General features: G+C 43.1%; 1 protein-coding gene and 1 long non-coding RNA gene across 2 annotated transcripts in view; one reads left to right on the top strand and one right to left on the bottom strand.

The window, feature by feature from the left end:
• LOC146751668 (uncharacterized) overlaps positions 1 to 20,309 on the bottom strand; it is a 60,029-nt gene that overhangs the window by 15,693 nt on the left and 24,027 nt on the right. The gene's annotated exons all lie outside the window — the stretch shown is intronic.
• LOC146751670 (uncharacterized) lies at positions 777 to 1,994 on the top strand. The gene has a single exon (XM_085533887.1). The coding sequence runs from the start codon at positions 1,052 to 1,054 to the stop codon at positions 1,907 to 1,909; it is 858 nt and encodes a 285-aa protein (XP_085390013.1). The 5' UTR covers positions 777 to 1,051; the 3' UTR covers positions 1,910 to 1,994.

Raw genomic sequence — 20,309 nt, 5'->3', positions numbered from 1 at the left:
AGTGTTATGTACAGGAATAAAATTTATACACTTACTAATACAAACTTCACTTTACTAAAAAACAGAAAAAAAATATATATTTTTAATCTTGCATAATAAAAAACCATGTAACTTTCCTTTACACCAGCAGCATATGTCCAACTAAATACTTGGATAGAAAATTGTTTCTTATTTTACCTTCTTCAAACTACTTGATAAACAAATCTTAAAACAGATTCCATACACTGGCAGTGAAAATTCATTAACAAAGGTTTCCCTCAGCATCTAAATCAGAGTGATCTTGGGTAACACAAAATCATAGATTCATGAAGGCCGAAAAAGATCTCCAAGATCACCAACTTCAAGAGACAGAGGGAAGCAGGAAATTTTATTGAATAATAAAACGTGCAGCACGTGAGGCTGGCGCATAGTGATGAGCAAGCAGTGGATGACGGCATCGCTGTGGGACGGGTGGTGATGTCCCCCAGTGAAGGCGAGGCCCAGCAACACGGCCAAGCCCTGGTCTGTGACATCTCCGTGCGATGGATTGTGACTGCTTGGCCCACACTGCTCCAATGCGGGCGCAGCAGCCCAGCCCAGCAGTTCGTGCCTGGCCTCCAACCGAGCGAGTGTGCGAGGACTGGAGTGTGGACAGGGCGAGTTTTGGAGCTGGAACGTGATCTGGGTGTTGCTTGCGCAGCACTCAGCCGCCGTCCCAGAGCCTCTTGAGCTGTACCCCGACCCTGCTGGTTGCAGGCGTCTGGGACATCTAGGAGAGGAGCGTGCAGCAGCGCAGGTGGGCAGCGTGGCAATGCCTGACGCCAGAAGCTGGGGGTGCTTCTTGAGGGCCCCTCCCCAGGCCGGCCTATGCCCGTGGGGACATGGCCCCCGCAGTGGCAGGAGGGGAACAGGGACCGGGAGGGTTTGCTGATGAGAGACTGGGACAGTGAGTGACCGTGGCCTCTCTCTGTCTTTTGCAGTTGGTGACACCGTCTTTCTGCCTGCTGCAGCACCTGTGAGGGGAGCAGCTTCCCGACCTCAGCTCTCCCCAGCCCACCGAACAGCCCGGGCCATGGATGCGACATCCGACTGGACCTGCCCCATCTGTGGGCAAGTACGGGAGGATGTGGCTTACGTGACCCCCTGCCAGCACCAGCTGTGCTACGGCTGTGCCGTCTGGTGGGCACAGAAGAAGCCGAGTTGTGCCATATGCGGGCACAAAGTCGCCACCATCCGATACTCGGTGAGGTCGGACGAGGATTACCTGGAGTGTGCTGTCCCGCAGCCCGCAGCGCACTCAGGTGACGGCCTGCAGGACGAGCAGGGGCCTGCAGAGCCGGTGCTCATCCCAGCTGAGCACAACTTCCCAGCCGAGGTCTGGGCTGCCTTCTTCCAGCAACATCCGGAAGACCTCGGACCCCTGCTCCGATGGCTGCAGGGAGAGATCCATGAGGTGTCCAGCGACGACTGGTGGGAAGTCTACGTGGCACAGTGCACCACCGTGAACTTCCTGTGCCAGCACGGGCTGGACCAGGAGGCCTTGGTGCAGGCGCTGCAGATGACCACCAGTGGTGACGTGGTGCCCTTCGTCAGAAGGCTCATCGGCATCGCTGCAGCCCTGTACGGCCCCACCATCCGCCACCAGCTGGACCACCAGGACACCCGTGCTGCTGGAGGGAGGGAGGACAGTCCTGCAGCCAGCACCAGCACCAGCACCTCCCATCAGGAGCCTCCTGCCTCGGGCCCAGGCCGCTCCACCAGCACCGCAGGGCCCAGCACGGAGCCAGGGCAGGCGGCCACAGCGGGTCCCTCTTCCCAGGGCAGGGACCGCTCGTCTGGGGGGCCCCGGCGCCCCCCGAAGAGGAAGGCCCGCAGCAGCCCCCAGGACTCTGCGCCGCCCTGCAAGAGGCGGCCCCGGCGGCGGCACTAGGCCGGCACCGCAATGCTGTCACAGCACGGCTCCGGCAGGCCGGGAGCCCAACATCTGCCTCTCGGCCTGCTGCTTATAATACCTAATAAACATCCCTTAAAACTTAGAACAAAAAGTCTCTGTGTTTTTGACAAGAAAGTCTCTGTGTTTTTGACAAGACTGCTGGCGCTGCTGTTCCTACCCATGCTACCCATGCTGCTTTCTCCATATTTCTGTCCTTATAGATAGAGGGTGTTAAATTTCATCTTTGAAATTTAGGACCGTAAATCAGCACTCCTGATATTACTAATAAAAGAGACAAAGACCCTAATAAGCAGAAGATGGGCCAATTATGATTGCATGTGATGACACTGCGTGATGACATCACAAAATCAGACCCCGTCCCAAACCATCCCACTGTGAGTAATGCAGGAACTCATCAGAGGAAGGAAAACACACGAAACACTAAAGAATCAAACTCCAATCCAATAGCAGCACATAGCCTTGAGTGATACCCTTGGTTTTTGAAACATTTAAGTTACATCATGATCTTTTTTTACTTGAATCCCCCGATTTTTTTAAAATGGAGAACAGCTTCATATGTGATACCTCAATTTGCTTTTAAAAAAACTCCAAATAGCACAAGGCTCCTGTGGCTGTTCAAGGGAACACAGGAAAAATGAGAATTAATCTCGTATTATTCAATGAAGTGAAACACCGTAGCAAGCACACCTGTAATAGACTTTCTGCCCAGTTCAGCAGCCCGACCAGCTTCAACAGGGATGAGGTGCCAACCATGGCAGAAGAGCTGCATCTATTCCACCTTCATTGTGGATCACGCATCATCTGGTGATGAACTGGCAGAGCCTACGGCAGGGCCCTGTGGCATCAGCCCATCTGTGGGGACCCAATGAGCCTCCAAGAGGAAGGCCAGTAACTACTAGGATCTGCCATCACCAAGGAAGACTCCACCCCACCAGCAGCAGCAATACAACAGTGGTGGAGCTGGCAAGACTGGGGCTGTGTGGCAGCTGGGACACAAATCAGCTCCCATGGACTCCTGTCATTGCTGTCCACTTCCACCATGGAAATCAAGCAGAAACAGAGATGCAGAATCGTGTTGGTGCTGCCAACAGCATAGTGGTCATTGCCTCCCTACCCCAAATGCTTTCTCCCCTTTTTCCTGCTGCTGTGCCACTGTTACATTTCAGGCAGGATCCCCGTGGGTCTCAGTGAAGGGAAGAGCAAATTTCTGCAACTGAGGAGAAAAATCACCAGGCTCTTTCATAGATGGTGCCAACCATCTGGACAGTAAGTCAGAGTTCTGCTGGACACTAGGCAGAACCAGCAGGGAGCCCTGGCCACTAAGGTGAATGGTGTCCTGGGCTACATGAGGGCAAGTGCTGCCAGCAAGTGAAAGGTGGTGATCCTGCCCCTCTGCTCAGCTCCCAAATGCTGCACCTAGAGTTAGGCAGCCTAGCACATGATGGGATAAAGATGCCAAATTCTGTGATGTCTCTTTGTGGATCTAGTTCAGCTTTACAGAAAGAAAAGGCCACAAGCGTAAAAACGAATCAAGTTGGCCTAATTTTATTATGAACTTGCATCAAGAGTGGGAGCAAGACAAGAAAAAGCCACCAAGAAAATGTAAGGAAATAGATTCTGGTAAAATACACTTTTCTTTTTGATATCTGCAACATATGCATGTAGTGCAGAGCCAACAAAATCCATCAAATTCAGCAATGGCTGCATACATGACCATGCATATGTTGATTCACAAAATAAATAAGAAATCCTAGTTCAATTCTGCATCTGATGACGGTACTCATATTAGCAAACAACTCTCTGGATACCGAAAATTGATTATTTCCTTCCTCACATAGCCACCTTGGATATTTGAAAAACATTACCACATCCCACCCTGTCACCTTCCCTCTATGCTGAGAAATTGCTTCATTCAGGTGTGTCTTTCCCACTTTGATTATTCTCTTCTGTGAGCTCTCTATAGTTTGTTCACATCTTTCTTTAGCGTGATATCCAAAACTGAGTAAACCACACCAGGTGAAGAGTTTGGCAGTATCTCAGGTTCTCAGCAAAGCAATTACTTCCCATTTCTGCATCCTAGAATTATCTTCTTTTGTTTGTTTGCTTTGTGTGGGGAGGTGACTTTACAAGCTTCCCCTTCCTATTGGTCTGTTTTCCAAAATGCTTATCAGTCTTATCAGTTTGCATAGATCAGCAACTGCAAAGTGCACAGCTGTAAAGAGTATTTTTCCTACTTTCTCTTGAAACTTTGAGACATTTACTTTAACTGTACAGCTACATGATCTTTCAATGTATTCTCATGCACATTTCTCCCTTTCATTCTCAACATGCAATATGTGGATTACTTTATTATTTCACAGATTTCAGCTGACCAATACCACTTGCAGTAAAAGAATCTCCTTACATGTACATACATAGATACTTATACCTATGTACACACCACATATATGACGCATACAAGTTTTCACATGTATGTATACACGCACTTAGATATTGTGAATGCAACCCTATTCCATACCTTGTATTTGCTTATTATATTATTGCATTGCTGACAGCTCAAATGCAATATTCTTTCCAAAAATTCGCTCGCAAGGGCAATTACAGAAGACATTATTTGGAGTCCTGAAGGAGGAAAGGAATAGAGTTAAATACGCTTGAGAAATACATCCATCAAAAAAATCAAGCCTGGATTTTTCCATGACAGAAGGCATGCTTAACACAAGGAAGAGTGCAGAGGCTGACATAAATTCGCCCCTAAAGGCCACTTTAAACTCCTTGCTCAATTTCAGTCTAGGACTCCTGTGGAAGTTATGTTTCCTCTGGGCTCAGTGATGGCCCTCTGCACGAAGGGAAGTTCAGCCACCTAGGATGACCCCTGTACCACTGCAATCACACCATGCTGTAGAAGCAGCCCAAAGGAGAAAGTCCAAGATATGCATCAGTGGGATTGTTGGGAAAGCAGACCTAACTTAATGTCACTTTGTATAATAATGAAAATAAAAGGTCTTTCTTATACGTGGTAGCAAAAAGAGAATACAAAAGGGTCCTGTACACTTCAGACACTCATCAGCAGCATGGGGTAAGTGGTTCGGGGCTGCTCTTCCTGGTTTAGAACTGAGGCTCCCTCTCCAGGCATATTTACAGCCAGAGAGAAGAGCTGTAAAGAAACCACCAAATCACTTCTGTTTTGACAAAAATAAACTACCAGAAACTTTCAAACAGCTTTGTTGTATCTTTTCCTTCAATTGCTGCATGCGTCAACAGGAAGACTTATCTCCTCAACTGGGTATTGGATTAAGCTCATATAAGCAGAAATAAAAGAGGAAATCATAATCATGTGAGGCCTAAAATACTTGGCCTCCTGGTCTCTGGAAAGACAAGTCCCATTTATCAACAAGAGGCAGTTTTATAACCCGGAACAAACTTAGGTCAGTGGTAATATTTGTAGGCATGTACCCACACAGCAATAAAAAGGTTAAAATACTTCAGTGGTGCGGCTATAAGAACTCCAACAATTTTCATTTCCCTGGCCTTTCCTTAGAAAGATTCTGGGAGATGTACCCCCTGGAGTATAAATTAAGGAATAAAATCTCTAAGCTTGTACAAGCACTCTCTGGATATTATTGGTACAATATAGAAGAGGAAACAAGTAATGTTCAAGAGTAAAAACAATGCTGTGGTTAATCAAACTGGGGTGGGGAGGGGAAGAATCCTTCTTGTCTTCAGTATAACTGTGGCATTTACTTTTATTTTAATGTGAAATATGTCTTCCCCACAAGAGACTTAGGATTGACAATTATAAGAGGAAAAAGAATGTTTTAACACTTTATATTCTTATAAATCAGTGTTTGTCTGTGATGTTAAACCCCTCCTGCCTTATGAATCACCAGCCTTACAGGTAGAGCAGAGCATTCCAGAAGAACCCCAGACTCATCTTAAATTGGACCATAAACCCATTCATGCATCAACTGTATGGAAAATGTCCTCACATAAAGCAAATGAATGGAATAACACTCATTCAGCCATCACAAAGAGGAACTTGATGCATTTAAAATGACAAGCTAACAGAGCCATCAGCAGCCAAAACTAAGAAGCTTAGTTTCTACAAAGTTTTGATCCAAAGCACAGCTCTGCACTCTGTGTGCATTTTCCAAGGATTTTCGCTTTGTGGGAGCACGCACAAGACCCATCTTCTTCAATGAGACACCTCTGCTCAAGAAACTAATGTGAACTCATTCTTTTTTATTATTCTACCTCTCCATCAGTTAATTGGGTCAGGAGGTAGTTAGGAGGGAGAGAGGAAGAAAAAGACATAGCAGCAAGTGCAGCACAAGCGCACGGTTTTCATTTAGTTTTCAGTGGTCTTCTACAGGAAAAAGAAGAATTGTAATCACTGTCCTTACTTAGCAAACCACAGAAAACTGAGGAACCATGGTCTGAGCTAACATTATACATTCAGTTCACCAGGTTCACTTAGGAAGACCAGAAAAAGTCTCCTGTACGCTGAAAATAGTAAACAGCTGAGCCCACACGATTACTTTCCCTCTTTCTTGCCTTTCTATGCCTTTCATATCATTCACGGAATATCATTTCCATTCCTGCACAACCAGCTGGGCTTTGTGCAGCATCAGCAGCAGCTCAAGCAGACAGAGGAAAATCAGCCTTGTTAACAGCACAGGACCAAGGCAAATCTTGGTTTTCATTTGCTCATAAAACACCTGATATTCACTCTTCAAAGAGAGGCGGAAATCTCAGGGTGATAGGACTGTGGGGTCCTATCACCAGGGGAAAATGTATCCTTTTACAATTCATGGGATCTGAACAGATGTCCAGAAAATTAACTTACTAATGTTGTTGGACCCATAGCTGGTTCTTTCACCTCCCTGCAGTCCTACTTTTGCCGTGCCTCTGTGTTTGCCTGGGTAAGGCACTTTGCTTTCCATCTGCAAAGCATCAGTCCCATGCAGTCCCTGCCAGGCTGAAGCCCTTGCTGTTGTTTCTCGCCACATGAAAAGAGTGGCTGGATCCAGAAGACAGAAAATGGAGCAAAAACACCTGCGTGTGCTGTGTGCCAAACCAAACTGCAACAGAACTTCATTAAAAGTTTTCAGCCTGAAAGGTAACTCCCATTTTACCACAGTGTCAAGAAACATTTTTTCAGTAGGACCACAGTCACAGTACCAGGCACATGGCTCAGTGAAACAACAAAATCCCATTGGATTTTGCTGCTTCCCTTGCTTTTTCATTTTTTTAACCACTTTTATGTTCAATGTGTCTACTCTAAAGGGCAGAGATTTGAAACAGTTGGTTCTATGTCCTACTTATTAGAGTCCTTTAAGTTACACAGTATGCACAGTGAGCTTAATTATGAGACAATGATAGGAAATTAAATTTTTCCAAAGAGCAGTAGACGTTAAAAATGAAAATGTGATGTTTAATTTGCAAATGGACTAAAAATGTGAATTATTAATGGAAGAAGTAACTCAACTTATAGTGGTCTCAAAGATAATGGCTCTATTATTTTTTAAAACCAATATACTATTAGTCCTGCATCGGCTAATAAATAAAAATAAGCAGCAAGACCAGCAAAACCACTAACAACCTCCCATTACAGGAAGGAATGCTGCAAAAATAAGATGCATAGGCAAGGATGATTAATACCAGCGTAAGGGAGCATGCACTTTGTGTAGACCTCCACGTTTAGAAGAAACTCTGAACAGTATGGACACCTGTGATATTCTCACCCCAGACAATTAATCAGACCAATGTACTTCAAGAGAAAAATTGACCAGATGTGAAGGGGTCTGGAGCACCAGCCAAAACTGAGAGATTCTACGTACCCAGCAACAGTGTTTGTGCTCACTGGGTCATTCTTGCCAAAAGTTGGAGTGCAAAAGAGCTTCTAATACTAGCAAATAAAAGTTGGTTCACCATAGAGTAAAAAAATATATATATAACAATGACTGGGGAATCTTTGTTGAAGCTGAACATCCTGGCCTCCTTCCCTGTGTTCCACAGGAAAAAGATTGTTTGTTATCAGAATGCCTTTATAAGAAGAGTCATAAATTCATTACAACCATGCAAGAAATATCTCTATCACATCACTGTCTGTAAGCTAATTGTACAAGACTCCATTCATGTTAAACACAAGGAAGACAAACCAAGAAAACACTGAAATAGCTTCAAAAAAGAAACAGAAACCCAGTCGCGCCGCTATGCAGTAGAAATTCCTTCAAATCTGATAAGGTACTAAAATCTCTGATAAAAACAGTAATGGCCAGAAGGGTGACCGAATTTCTGATGCACCTCATCCACTGTCACAGTGCACTGAGACATGAGCAAACTACAACCCTGCTCAGTTTAAGACGCTTGGGAAGCAGATCACAGGATAAAAATCCAAGTACATAACGTCTTTTTGTTACTGTTGTCAATCAGACTGCATCTTTTAAAAAGTACATGTAGCTGGTCACAGAACAATTATATCCAATTTTATTAAAATAAAGAGAAAATGCTCCTCAGAATAACACTATCTATAAGCTCTTCAAAAAGTAGTAACATAATTCAAGGAAATACGACTTTTACTATCTTCCCTTCAGAGAAAACCAATGTAGATGTTACTGCTTACTTTGTCCTCGATAAGGAAAACTATGAAAGCACAGAATCATTAAATGCCTTGTGTTAGAAGGGACATCAAGGATCACCAACTTCCAACGCCCCACTGCAGGCAGGGTTGCCAGCCACTAGATGCTGGTAAACGCTTCAGCATCACCGAATAGGTTTCACACATAAAATTCTTTCCAAAAATTTCCCAGAATTTCCAAGGGGAAAGCACTGGAAGTGTCTGCACCAATACTGGCAGAGTTTGATTTCAGTAAATTAAAATGTTTCTCCTCCCTGTGTGCTCACACTCTAATAAAACACATATGGAAAATAGTGAAAATATTCAGAGAAGCAAAATTTTCTTTGATTATGATGATTCATTGAAAGCAAAATCAAATCTGTTATTAGCCATTAGAGTCTAAACGCTATGATGAATGTCTGGGATTTACATGGCACTTTGCATCTTCAGAGTACTGTAATTAATTACTCTTACACTGTGCGGCATTGTTTTCACACAAGGCTCTCTCCAAGACCAACTAGATGTTAATTATAAGGGCCCCTCTCCTCAGATGGCATAATACAGTAAGACTCTGTTCATGTACCTAACACTGATATCAAACAGTGCTCTACTGAACCCTGCAATGACATAGCAGCACTTCTGATGCTTTTTATTAAAATCTCCCTCTAAATATGTTTTAAAGGGTTTTCTTTCTTTTTTTAATAAGAGAAAGCTCCAGAGGGAGCCCATGCACAAAGAATATATACATAAAATAGCTTCCAGACTAATAGTAAAACTGTGTGCAGAAAGTTCTTCAAATCTATTGTTGAGGTTTCAAGGCAATCTATATAGGGAACTATAAATTCCAATATATGGAATAATGCTCCAAAGAACTTTTACAAAAACAGGGCTTAACATTGTTTTATTTAGTGCACGTATGTCAATAAACAGAAAGAAAAAACACTACAGAGTTGTAATGGAAAGAATCTCCAATATCAAAGATATTAAATCTCTGCCTCAGATAGAGAAGAGCTCAGGATAGCCTGTGGTTAGTTACTCATGGGAGATGAGAGACATCTAAAAGAAATATTAAAATAACAGTAAGAGATTGGGGGCTGAAGAGGAATGGCTATATTGCAGCACCCCAGGACAAGTATCCAGAAAGCCATCCAGCCAGAAAGCCATCCAACAACAGCCTGCCACAGAATACATCAAGGTAATCAGGTGCACAATGGACTGCTTTTCCACCTCGCCTCTGTCAAGAACTGTTCCATGAAATATATCTTACATTCTGTTCTCACATATACACAATTCATCAGCTTTCTCTGGAACTCCTCTTTCTTCTCTAGCCCTTTCTGACACTGCAGATTAGGCCCTCTCCTAAGGCCTCTTCCTCTCTGTTTCAGTCCCCATGGAATTAAAGAACCAAACCCCTCTACTAGCATTTCACTTTAAGTCTACAGAGAATTTGAGCCAGTTTGGAGACTTAATAAAAAGGTTAACCCAAAGGAGAAAGTGCAAGAAGAGTAAAACAGTGAAGACGAAGATATTTCAGACAATGCCACAATGACATTCCTCTAAGGACTGGTGTTGAGAAGGAGCATCTCATTCCCTTCTCCTCCAGCACTTGCATAACATTTCTCATCTTAATCATTGTGAACCTTCACATCTTCATTTTACAGCCAGGAAAACCCAAAGCTAGAGGTTCAGTAAATGAGTTGTCCCAGATTAGAACACACGTCAGGGAACAAATCAGAAGAACTCCACAGTTACTCTCTCTAGATCCCAGCCTGAGCATTGTTGATCTTAGTGAAATTTGGGCTCTTTCTCTTCAAAATATCCACTATTGCTTTGCTTTGGCTAGAAACTACAAATCCTCCAGCAACTAGTCTTAAGACAATTTACCATATGGGTTCCCTTCTGATATTAAGCGTTCTTCTAACCCCAAACTCTCCAGTGGACTTCAGTTTACAGTTACTGTGGAGTATCAGGCAGCAAGGGCAATAGCAACAGTTCCTCAATGGACATCGATTTTAGCATGCTCTTTGCTAAGAGCAGAGATGCACAAACATACAGATGAACTAAAATAATGCTATTGCTTTGTCTCGTTTGGAAGGGCTACAGGGAAAAAGAAAAAACTACCAGAGTGAAGAATGGAAATATTTGCTATGTTTGACAGGGGAAGCATGATTAAAAAGCACTGACGCTGAAATAATGACTAAACTCTATCAAGACTAACACATACACCAGCTCATACCACAAGTACGTACCACAATTTGTAATGTGGGTAAGAACATATAAAAGCCATCCTGTCTCAAGGCACACCTTATAACTTGTGGCTATTACCATTAAAAAGACATTTCCCAGAATATCTCACAAGACTCAAAGAGGTAGAGTTGCCTATCAATGCATCTCTGGAAATGGGCAGGAATTTAGCCCTGCCAGCAGACGCCCCTACATAACCATCACTTCTCTGCTTGCTTGCTCAGTACTCTCTTGAAATTCCCACCCTACACGAACTTCACTAAGAGTACTTCAACCAGGTGTAGCTTGGGTCAGAACATATTGGGATCCTCCCTTGTGCCTAATTCAGTGGCAGATGAGAGCACTGTCCCTGTAACTCAGGCCTGAAAGGGTCTTGTGGTCTTTCTGTCAGGTTTCAGAAACACACTGCAGAAAATGAACTTAACAGCCCCATTCAAACATGTGAGGTCCCAGGCAGATCAGCAGCAGTGAGGTGAGTCTGGCCCTCCTGGGATCGTTTCAGTGCCCCTCACCTCAAGGCAGCACCTACTGCATTATCCATGAGGTGCCAGCATGAACATCAGAAACAATGTAATACAACTTTCTGATCATAGAATCACAATGTTGGGAAGGACCTACAAGATCATCTAGTCCAACTGTCCTCCCATTACCATTGCTACCACAAGCTACTAAACCATATCTCATAGCTCCTCATCCAGACGCCTCTTGAACACTGCCAGGGACGGCGACTCCATCACCTCCCTGAGCAGCCATTCCAGTGCCTGACCACTCTTTCAGATAAAAAGTTCCGTCTTATGTCCAGTCTAAACCTCCTCTGGTACAACTTATGGCCATTTCCTTGGGTCCTGTTTGTTGCCTGGGAGAAGAGGCCAAGCCCCTCCTCATCACAACCTCCCTTCACAATGAAACCTTCAGGCTGGAATCAGATAACCCCCCTCTCAGAGACAGGCTCCCAGGTCTGCATATAAGAGAAGAGATGCTCTGCAATTTGATATTCCCCCAATCAATGACATTTACATGCCTTTATTCACAGACTCCTTCTGATTGTTTTTTTATAGCCCGCACCAGTACCCATAAAACCCCCAGCCGAACGCTGATCATCATTTATCTTCCCTTTCGCTCTGCCAAACACCAGAGGTAATTTCTTAGTCAAAAGATAACCTGCTTCTCTTTTTTTAATTTTTTCCCTTCATTTCTACATAATTTCTGAACACCTGTGCTTTATGTTGTACTGCAAAACATCAGGCAATTAAAAACTTAGAGAACAAGTGAAAACAAAGCTTGTCTGTATACAGAGAATTATACATTAGACAGTAATGGCTACACTGCAGCCATGAGCTAAGACATTAATTTACACGTGTATTCAGCGCTAAAAATTGTTGGGATTTTTTATGTTTAGACTTTAAATTCCAAAGTAAAGAAATTCAAAAGTGAAGTACCCATGGCAACCTTAATTCTATTCATCTTACCCTCGGATGCAGCATTTGTTCAGCAATTACATACTCCTGAGTAAAGCTGTGCCTCCCAGATGATGGTAAAGCAAGGTTAAAGAATTCTCAAAATTAATAAAGTCCTCCCATACACTTGTAAGATTTACAGCTAGGGGCATTCTAAACATTAAAAAGGAAGAAGAACTTTCTTAGTCTTGTGTAGGAAAAACATGTTAATTGCCATCAAATAATTTTCATCTCCACTACACTTTTACTTTTCTTATTCCTTTTCACATTGCCCTCGGTCTCTCAGTGTGAGAAAGAAGCAGCATCTTAGTCATCACAGCACTGGACGCTGGGTTTCTGCGTCTTGGTATGTGCTCCAGTGAGAGCTGAAAAGCAGCATTTGCCATGATCGTTAGGGGATTTTTCCTAACTTCCCCCACTGAATGTTTTTATAATGATTTGTTTAAGTGAGTCAAGTATCATGAGGATGTTTAAGATACAGAGAACCACATCATAAATTCACAGGAATTTTACTATTTATTTCTAGCCTAGTTTTCTAATAGTAGTGTGCTGATATATTCATGCTGTCTGTCCAGCAAATGTGCAAACTGAAAGTCCTCCCCTATCATTTGAGTTCAGTAGCTAACTTCACCCGAATTTGAAAGGGGAGGGTATAGCCTCTAACATAACTGAGTTCTTACAAGTTTAGTGGATGCGTAGGCAGAGTAGAGAAGACAGAAATCAGCACAGCCAGCAACACTCCAGAAGAGAGACAAGCAGAGCAGAGCCGTCTCCCATTCTGCTTTACAGCAGCCAGGTGGCATTAACATACTGACAATGCAAGGCTGCAGGTCAGCCATGGGGTTACTGCAGTAGTGCGGGCAGGAGGGACAAATCACGGGTTTTCCTATTGGCAACATTCTCCAACGCTGCCAATAAGCAAGATTTTTCAGCCATACTGTTTCCTCAGAAAAGTCTAATGCCTCAGCGGATTGAGGTGTTCTCAGCTAAGGGGCACCGTGCTTGATGGAAAGATTTATGTAGCCACACAACAAAGGGCAGCAGAATGAGAATGTTAGGGCAGCTGATACACTTCGAGAAGGGGCTACAGATTACAGAGTTACTGCCGCATTCATCCCAGCAGACACACAAGGCAGCAAGAGGAGACCACTACTCCAAATACACTGCTAAGGCTGAACAAAGAGTTGTATTACTCAAAAAAAAAGTGCATTACTAATATCACAATCATATTAGATAAAAAATAAAATAACAGGATTTTCACTTCTCCCTGCTAGGAAAAAAAAAAAAAAAAAAAAAAAGAAAGAATAATACTCAGCGTTAACTCTGACAATGACAAAATGCATTGGTAATAATTAACATAGTCCTCATTGTAACTTTAGTGACAGTGTGGGAAGTTGCAACTGAAAAATACTCCTCAGCCACCCAATATTCCACAGGACTCTGATGGCAGTTTGGGGCACATAGCAGCACTGCTCCAGAGTCTCAAGGAGCTCTTAGATGGCCCAGTTCCTTGAGAAAGAGCATCTGATACTGAGAAGTATTTTGTGGAGATCTTACACATGTAAAGAAATTTCAGTCGTGCTCAGAATCTAGATAGGTCACATCTACATCTGTCTTCTACAGTCAAAGCTACAAGCTCTTTCTGTGGGCGGAAAGAGCTATGAGCAGCCCTCACTATACACCAAAGAGTAAATGAGACCAAGGAGTACACAGAGAGAAACCCATCTCCCTTGCTTCAGCCCAGTGCCACTCAACAATTCTGAGCAAAGGTGTCTTCCAAGAGGACTGCAGGTAGGAAGCAAAGCAAATGAAGTTCTGTATACTCGGACACATTTCTCTCCTAATAACAAATATTTGAGGCCACAAATGCCCATCTCTTCCCCATCCCTTTATCCTCATGATGGGTTCCCACCTAGTGGGACCAGGCTGTGCTACTCTAAATTCTGCTTCAGCCCCCTCAGGCCCAAGAATTGTTCCTCTTGGATGAGAGGGACATTTCCCTCCTGAGCCTTCCCCAGCCTCCTCTCAGCAGCAGCTAAATCCTACTATTGGCCCAAGGTCAAGAAGGACCTGCTGGGGATCTGTTGTGCTAACAGGAGGCTGCTGGACCATTATCCTTGTGATGTGAGGGACTTCCTTGCCTTTAAAAGCCATGCAGAGCCCGGAGACTGCTCGCAGCCTCAATAAGATGGGTAGTTGTGTGGGCTGTTTCACTGGAGTAACCAAGGAGAGGCACCAGAAACCTGATGCAGGAGAGTAAACCAAAAAGCATGGAGATCCTTCTGAAGGTAGACAGGTCAGCTAGGAAGGGCATACAGCAGAGGAGGGTGGAAGGCAGCAGCAGGGAGAAACTTAGAGGGCCAAAGCCAGGATAGGATGCAGAGCATTAAATGTTCAATGGAGTTTCAATTTGAAACCCCCACTTCCCATTGTGGTTTCTTCAGCCATGCCCAGAGGTTGTCCATCAGTTGCTTCTCAGGACAGGGTACATAAGCACTCTCCAGGCATACAAGAAAATGAGTTTCTCTCACAAAACACAGAGTCCATTACTCTCCAGCAAACGCATAAGACTCAGAAAACGCTACCTTGGCTCTGTTAGCAAGTTTATCAGTTTCAGCTCTCACAGAAGCCACACCATTCACATGAGCAGCAGTGCCATTCTCAGACATTTTGTTCTCATTTGAAAAGGGTGATGCTACAGGCAGCTCCAGCTGATGACAGTTGCCAAGCTCTGCGTGCATCACACCTGTGTTCTGAAAGAAGCAGCACTTTCCCCAAACAGGTGAAGAGAGGGAAGCTCACACATCTTCTCTGCTAGCCATCTAGCTGTTAGTGTAGCTGCAGCCCATTCCTCTAAAGTTCCAGTAAAGAAAGCATGTTGAGAGATGTCCTACAGATGAGGCAGCACCAAAGGGGGCCACCTTGATTAAACCAGGTTGTTCTGCTGAGAGTCCTCAACGCACGCTCTTGGTTATGGCTGTTAGAGCTGCAGCAGGGTGACATGAATTGCCTTTTATCTAATTGGAAAACTCCCACAGAGTTTAGAAGTACTCATTTAGACAGGCAAATCAATAAAGGAAATGGTAAGTGTGAGAATATAGTGAGACTATAGAGTCTATGTGGGTCCTGTATGCTTCTGCTTTAAAAAGGTTAACTCTTGCCTTCAAGAGTTTACTGCAATGCCAGCACTTGGAAAACAGCAAAATGGGTAGGTTCTACCCAAAATTTCAGTGAGTAAGTTGGTGGCTGTATATAAGGGCAAGACAACAAGTTTTCTGTTAGAGACCAGAAATTCAAGAAGAGTCATAGAAATTCAGAAGACACTGCAGAGAAGGAGGGAGAGAGGGAAAACTAATCTTAAATGTTACAGCTCTGAGGCTGGCAATGAGATCAGAAGTTTTATTAAAAGGAAAAGGGAGCAAAACCTGATTTGCAAAATAGTAAGGGCTAGAGCTGCATTTCTACGGAGTTCTGCTGTCACAAGGAACATTGGGATAAGGGAAATGAGCAGAGAAATTACTCCTGCTTTCTCACCTAAGAGCTTTCCTTGTCCTTTCACATCCACCTTCATCAGGGGCTCTGCAAATCCCCACCCACAGAGCCGCTCCAAGACTTCAAAACCATTAAGAATAGTTATTTAGTTGCTTAAAAACTCTAGGTTTCAAGGAAAATCACAAGAAAAAGCCCACAGTTCTTACAGTTGCTTGGTTTAGAATTAGTTTTGTTTTTCTTATTTCTCTCTGGCATTCCTTCTCCTAAATCTCCAATCACTTTCACAACAGGCTTATGCTGAGTAGTTTCAGGCAGCTGAGGAAAAAAAAAAACAACAACCTGTTTAGCAATGTAAGTTATCTCTTCTCCCACCAATGCTAATAGGAGTTTTGTGCATAAATCAGGCACACACTGATGGGAGGAGAGATCGTGAAATCTATGTCTGTTTTTTTATCCACTGCAGTGAGGGTTTTATTCTCTAATTTACACCAAAATATTGGTCTCAGGAGGAATACTTCTGACACACATGGTATAAGACAGAGGAGAACTAGGCCCATGGGGTGATAGCAGATAATTCAACATCTTCATCCAGTGACAAAAGGCAAGTATATTAGAGTACCACAGACTGACTCATAGTGGCTTCTTAGAAGCCAACAGCATGGGATAGGCTGGGATTCATGGTCCAGCCTCATCCATCCTTGCCTTACCATCCCTCTTCTCCACTACAGGCTGGCAACCACACATTCAGCCCTTCCACACATCACAGACATACAGATAGCCTGGTACTGCCTCACTGGAGGACAACTGGTTAGAGAAAAGGTCTGAGAGGGAGTAGACAGGACTGACAACCACTTCAGACTGAGTATGAAACCTCTGCTAATAACCACTGCATGAGGCACGATTCCACAGAGCTCACTGTGTATTTTTCAGTATAGGACTACTAAAACAGGACATCCCTTGCTTCCTTCTTGCTCCTACTTAGAAACATCAAGAAAGTCTTCATGCAGTGACCTCTCCAAGCCAGTTCTAGGTAAAGAGAGTGCACAAAACAAATGTAACACTGACCATTTTTATCTGGCAAAATTCTGATGCCTCTGGACTGCCAATAGCATCTTTTAACATTGGCTTTCATGATGCCCTCCAAAATATCTGGTAGGTCAGAAGGCAGTCACCTCTGCCAAACACATATCAGGGTTTGCAGCATAGGTCACTGAGGCCAGTATTTCTTTTTCCCTAATGTGGGTAACTGGAGGCAGAACAAATGTCTTAAGAGAGAAATATCATGACCAAGAGAGCCTAATGGAATACAACTACAGCTGGGATGATCAGGAGCTTCCTAATTGGCATATAAGTGCACAAAAGTAATCTTTTGGGGAGAAGGTCTACTTTCATAACAGTAGACCTACTAAAGATTGTGAGAAAACACTCTGTTTTTTAAATATACATGTATATTATCAGGATTTTATGTAAGGTTTTATATATGTATACGATATATGATAGCTTGAATTCCTTTGTTCATGTTTTCTTTAAAGCCAAAGTTTTATTGATCAGCATTAACAAGCAAAAATAAACAGCCTCTTTAAAAAAAATAAAAAGGTACTTTTTATTGTACTTATGTTCAGTTGGAGAAGGAAACACATAATAAAATTAATTGATTTTTCATGAGTTTCGTTTCTTACTGACAAAGTGCGTATTTTAATAAGGACTTTATCTCCCCTTCCTTGATCCTACACTGAAGTCATGATCCCGTACTTTGGACATCAGTCTGTTGCCATGGAAATGATCATAATATCGCTCAAAAAAATGAAGTATTATGATTTCACTGCAGGATCAAGGAGAGATAAAATGATAGGCTGCAAGGGATCAAGTCTTCAAGCTGCAAAAGCCTTAGTTACTAACAAAAAGAACATTTATGAAAAACGTCCAATGTAAATTCCCTTACATCTTGCAATGTTCAAAAATTATTTTTCCCCCTATTTATTTTTTAAAGCACTAATTTCAGAGATCATAAGCACTCCGTTTCTCTTCTTTTGATCTGCGGTCCCACCCTCAATTTGAAATGCACCTTTTCTATGAATGAATCCTGGTCATCTTTCATTCCATTCCTATTCAGTGCCCACATAGAACCTTCCCACCCAATGTGTTGTACCACATTATTACTTAAAGGACTGACATTTTATTCAGAAAAATTAATGCAATTGAAAACAATCATTTAGTTCGGGTGATGTGTGTGATGGGAAAGGTTGGCACGTGCCAGATCTTACTTCGAAATGGAAACAGTACACGGCTAGCGTAACACAGATATCATTAAGTTCCCTCTAAACCTCAAAGCACATACTTTTAGACACCAAGTATTCCCAGTACTGTAATTTACCTCTAAAGAGGTAAAATGAACCCTCCTGTTCATTTTCACCATCTGCCACAGCACTTCTTCGTAGTTGTTAAGAACAATGTTAGATCTTTTCCGAGAAGTTCAGGGAGCCAACCCGAGAACACACTCTTCAGAGATGTCCAGGCCACTTTCAGATGTCACACAAATCCAGAGGTCCAGACTTTGAGGCCTTCTCTTGTATCAAACACTTACTGAAACCTGAAGCTTCATCCCCAAAGGCCTGCACAGATGAATTAAAAACTCAGAATAAGTTTTCAAAGTCTCAAATTTTAATGGCTCACAAGGGGACCTGCAGGAAGGTAGGTTCTACTGTACTTCACTGATGTCATTCCCGATAGGAGCAACAACATCACAAGGGCAACAAACACACTTTGAAAGACTCCAGAAGAGAGTTGTGACCTTAATAATTTGCTTTCAGGCCTTATCTGTTTTGATGAGCTCTGTTCTAGTGACCACTTTGAAGGGTTGCCAAGAGCCAGAGAAGGGAAGAGAACAGGTGCTGCTAACAGAATTCAACTTTAGACTTTGAGCTTTAACAAGCATGACTTTCTCCCAAAATCTGTCAGCTTTGGCAGCTCTCTTAAGAGCTCCTTTCCACATATCCCACATCAAACAGTTTCCCCTACAACCCTGTCACAGGAAGAAATTAGGATTTGTAGTGGTAACAGACAATGCAAAAGGTGCTGGAAGAAAGATTAGGGAGAAAGGAGGAAAAGAAATGGTTGAGATAAGAGTGTTCTCCTTCATGGGTTCTCTCATTTTCTTTGGGATGGAAAAAAAAGTCTTTATTTTGAACCCCAACATAAACACTTAAACATACGCATAAACAAGCTTATGAGCTTGTGATTGCTTCTGAATTCACACAAATACAGCTTGAGTTTCTCAACATTACTAAATCTTCCAAGTGAGAAAGCCTAGAGCATCTGTATTACATACCAAAAGACTATTCACTCTCATTAAGAAATCGCTGATTTTTTCTGCCTCCAGATGTGTTTTAAGCTGCTGGGAAGCCTCAGAATTGAGCAGATTAATGCATTCTAAATGTCATTTGACAAAGGGCACTGCTGCCAATGGTTCATTCACACTGTACGGATTTAATTATCTAAATGAAGTACACTCCAAGAAGTGCACGTTGGGCTTTTTTTGTTCTTTGCAGTTGTGTTTTATTGTTGTTTTTTCTGTTATCTTTAAAAACAAAAAAACACTCCACTTCAGTTTGTATTTTTCCATTCTAATTGAAATTAATTTCCCTGGCTGTTTTATTTTTGAAAACACCTGGAACAGGGCTATTATTTCAAAGAGGTAATTATGAAATTAGAAAGATAACTACGATACTTACTTCTTTAATTACGGATATAAATAGGGACTTTAATGCAGAAATTGCTTACAGACATCTTCCTGGATTGCGCTGGAAGAAAACTGCAGAATCTGCTGCTCATCTAATTCCAAGGAGATACGAACCAAGATGAAATGAAGAGGTTGCTATATCTGCTGGAGTTCTGTCTGAAACTCTGACAAGGCCCTTGCCTCTCATCGTTCTGCTTTGGCAACCAGAGCAAAAATTGCTGGTTTTGGTTTTGCCACACAGGAGTGTGCTAAAGGAAGGTGACACTGGTGGTGTTTAAGAGCAGGTGAGATAAGCCCACCCCAGGCACAAAATGGCCACAGTTGGTGTGGGGCTGCCCAAGGCCTTTGGGTCTTCTCCCAGGCCCACAGCACTGTGCATTTGGGTCTCCAGACCAGGAACACCCAGCATAGACCTGAGAGACAGCAGCAACACAGCCAACAATCAGAGCTAAGTGCAGTTATTCACCAGTCCTGTTCAAAGCCCTCTGTTATTTTAGCCGGCCGTAGCAACAGCGATAATTAGGCACTCTTAACACAGCACAGTGCTTTTCAGAAATCAAGGCCCTTTCCTCCTCCACAAGAGCCGTGTCAAGGGGCAGCTTCCACTAGTGCTGGCTGCTGACCCCTCTCTGACATGACTTGATCGTTTGCAGTTATTGATCTCAGCTCTTTTTTCTCCTAAGCCACCTGCCAGGTAATAAAAATCTGCATCAGAATGCAAGGCACACAGGGTGCTGAGAGCCAGCAGCAACATTTGTCTTACAGACCTGGAAACCTGGCAGTGTCGATAGGGGCCAGTTATCACAGCGCTGTGTGATCTTTCTG

Source organism: Coturnix japonica, unplaced genomic scaffold (assembly GCF_054131305.1).
Source record: "Coturnix japonica strain WE unplaced genomic scaffold, WE-NBRP24 Scf069, whole genome shotgun sequence".
In the NCBI taxonomy this organism is placed as follows: domain Eukaryota; kingdom Metazoa; phylum Chordata; class Aves; order Galliformes; family Phasianidae; genus Coturnix; species Coturnix japonica.
The sequence above is the reverse complement of the archived record's forward strand: the minus strand, read 5'-3'. Positions and strand labels throughout refer to the sequence as shown.

Coding starts and splice junctions, on each gene's coding strand:
- LOC146751670 (XM_085533887.1), top strand. CDS start 1,052: ATGGATGCGACATCCGACTGGACCTGCCCCATCTGTGGGCAAGTACGG.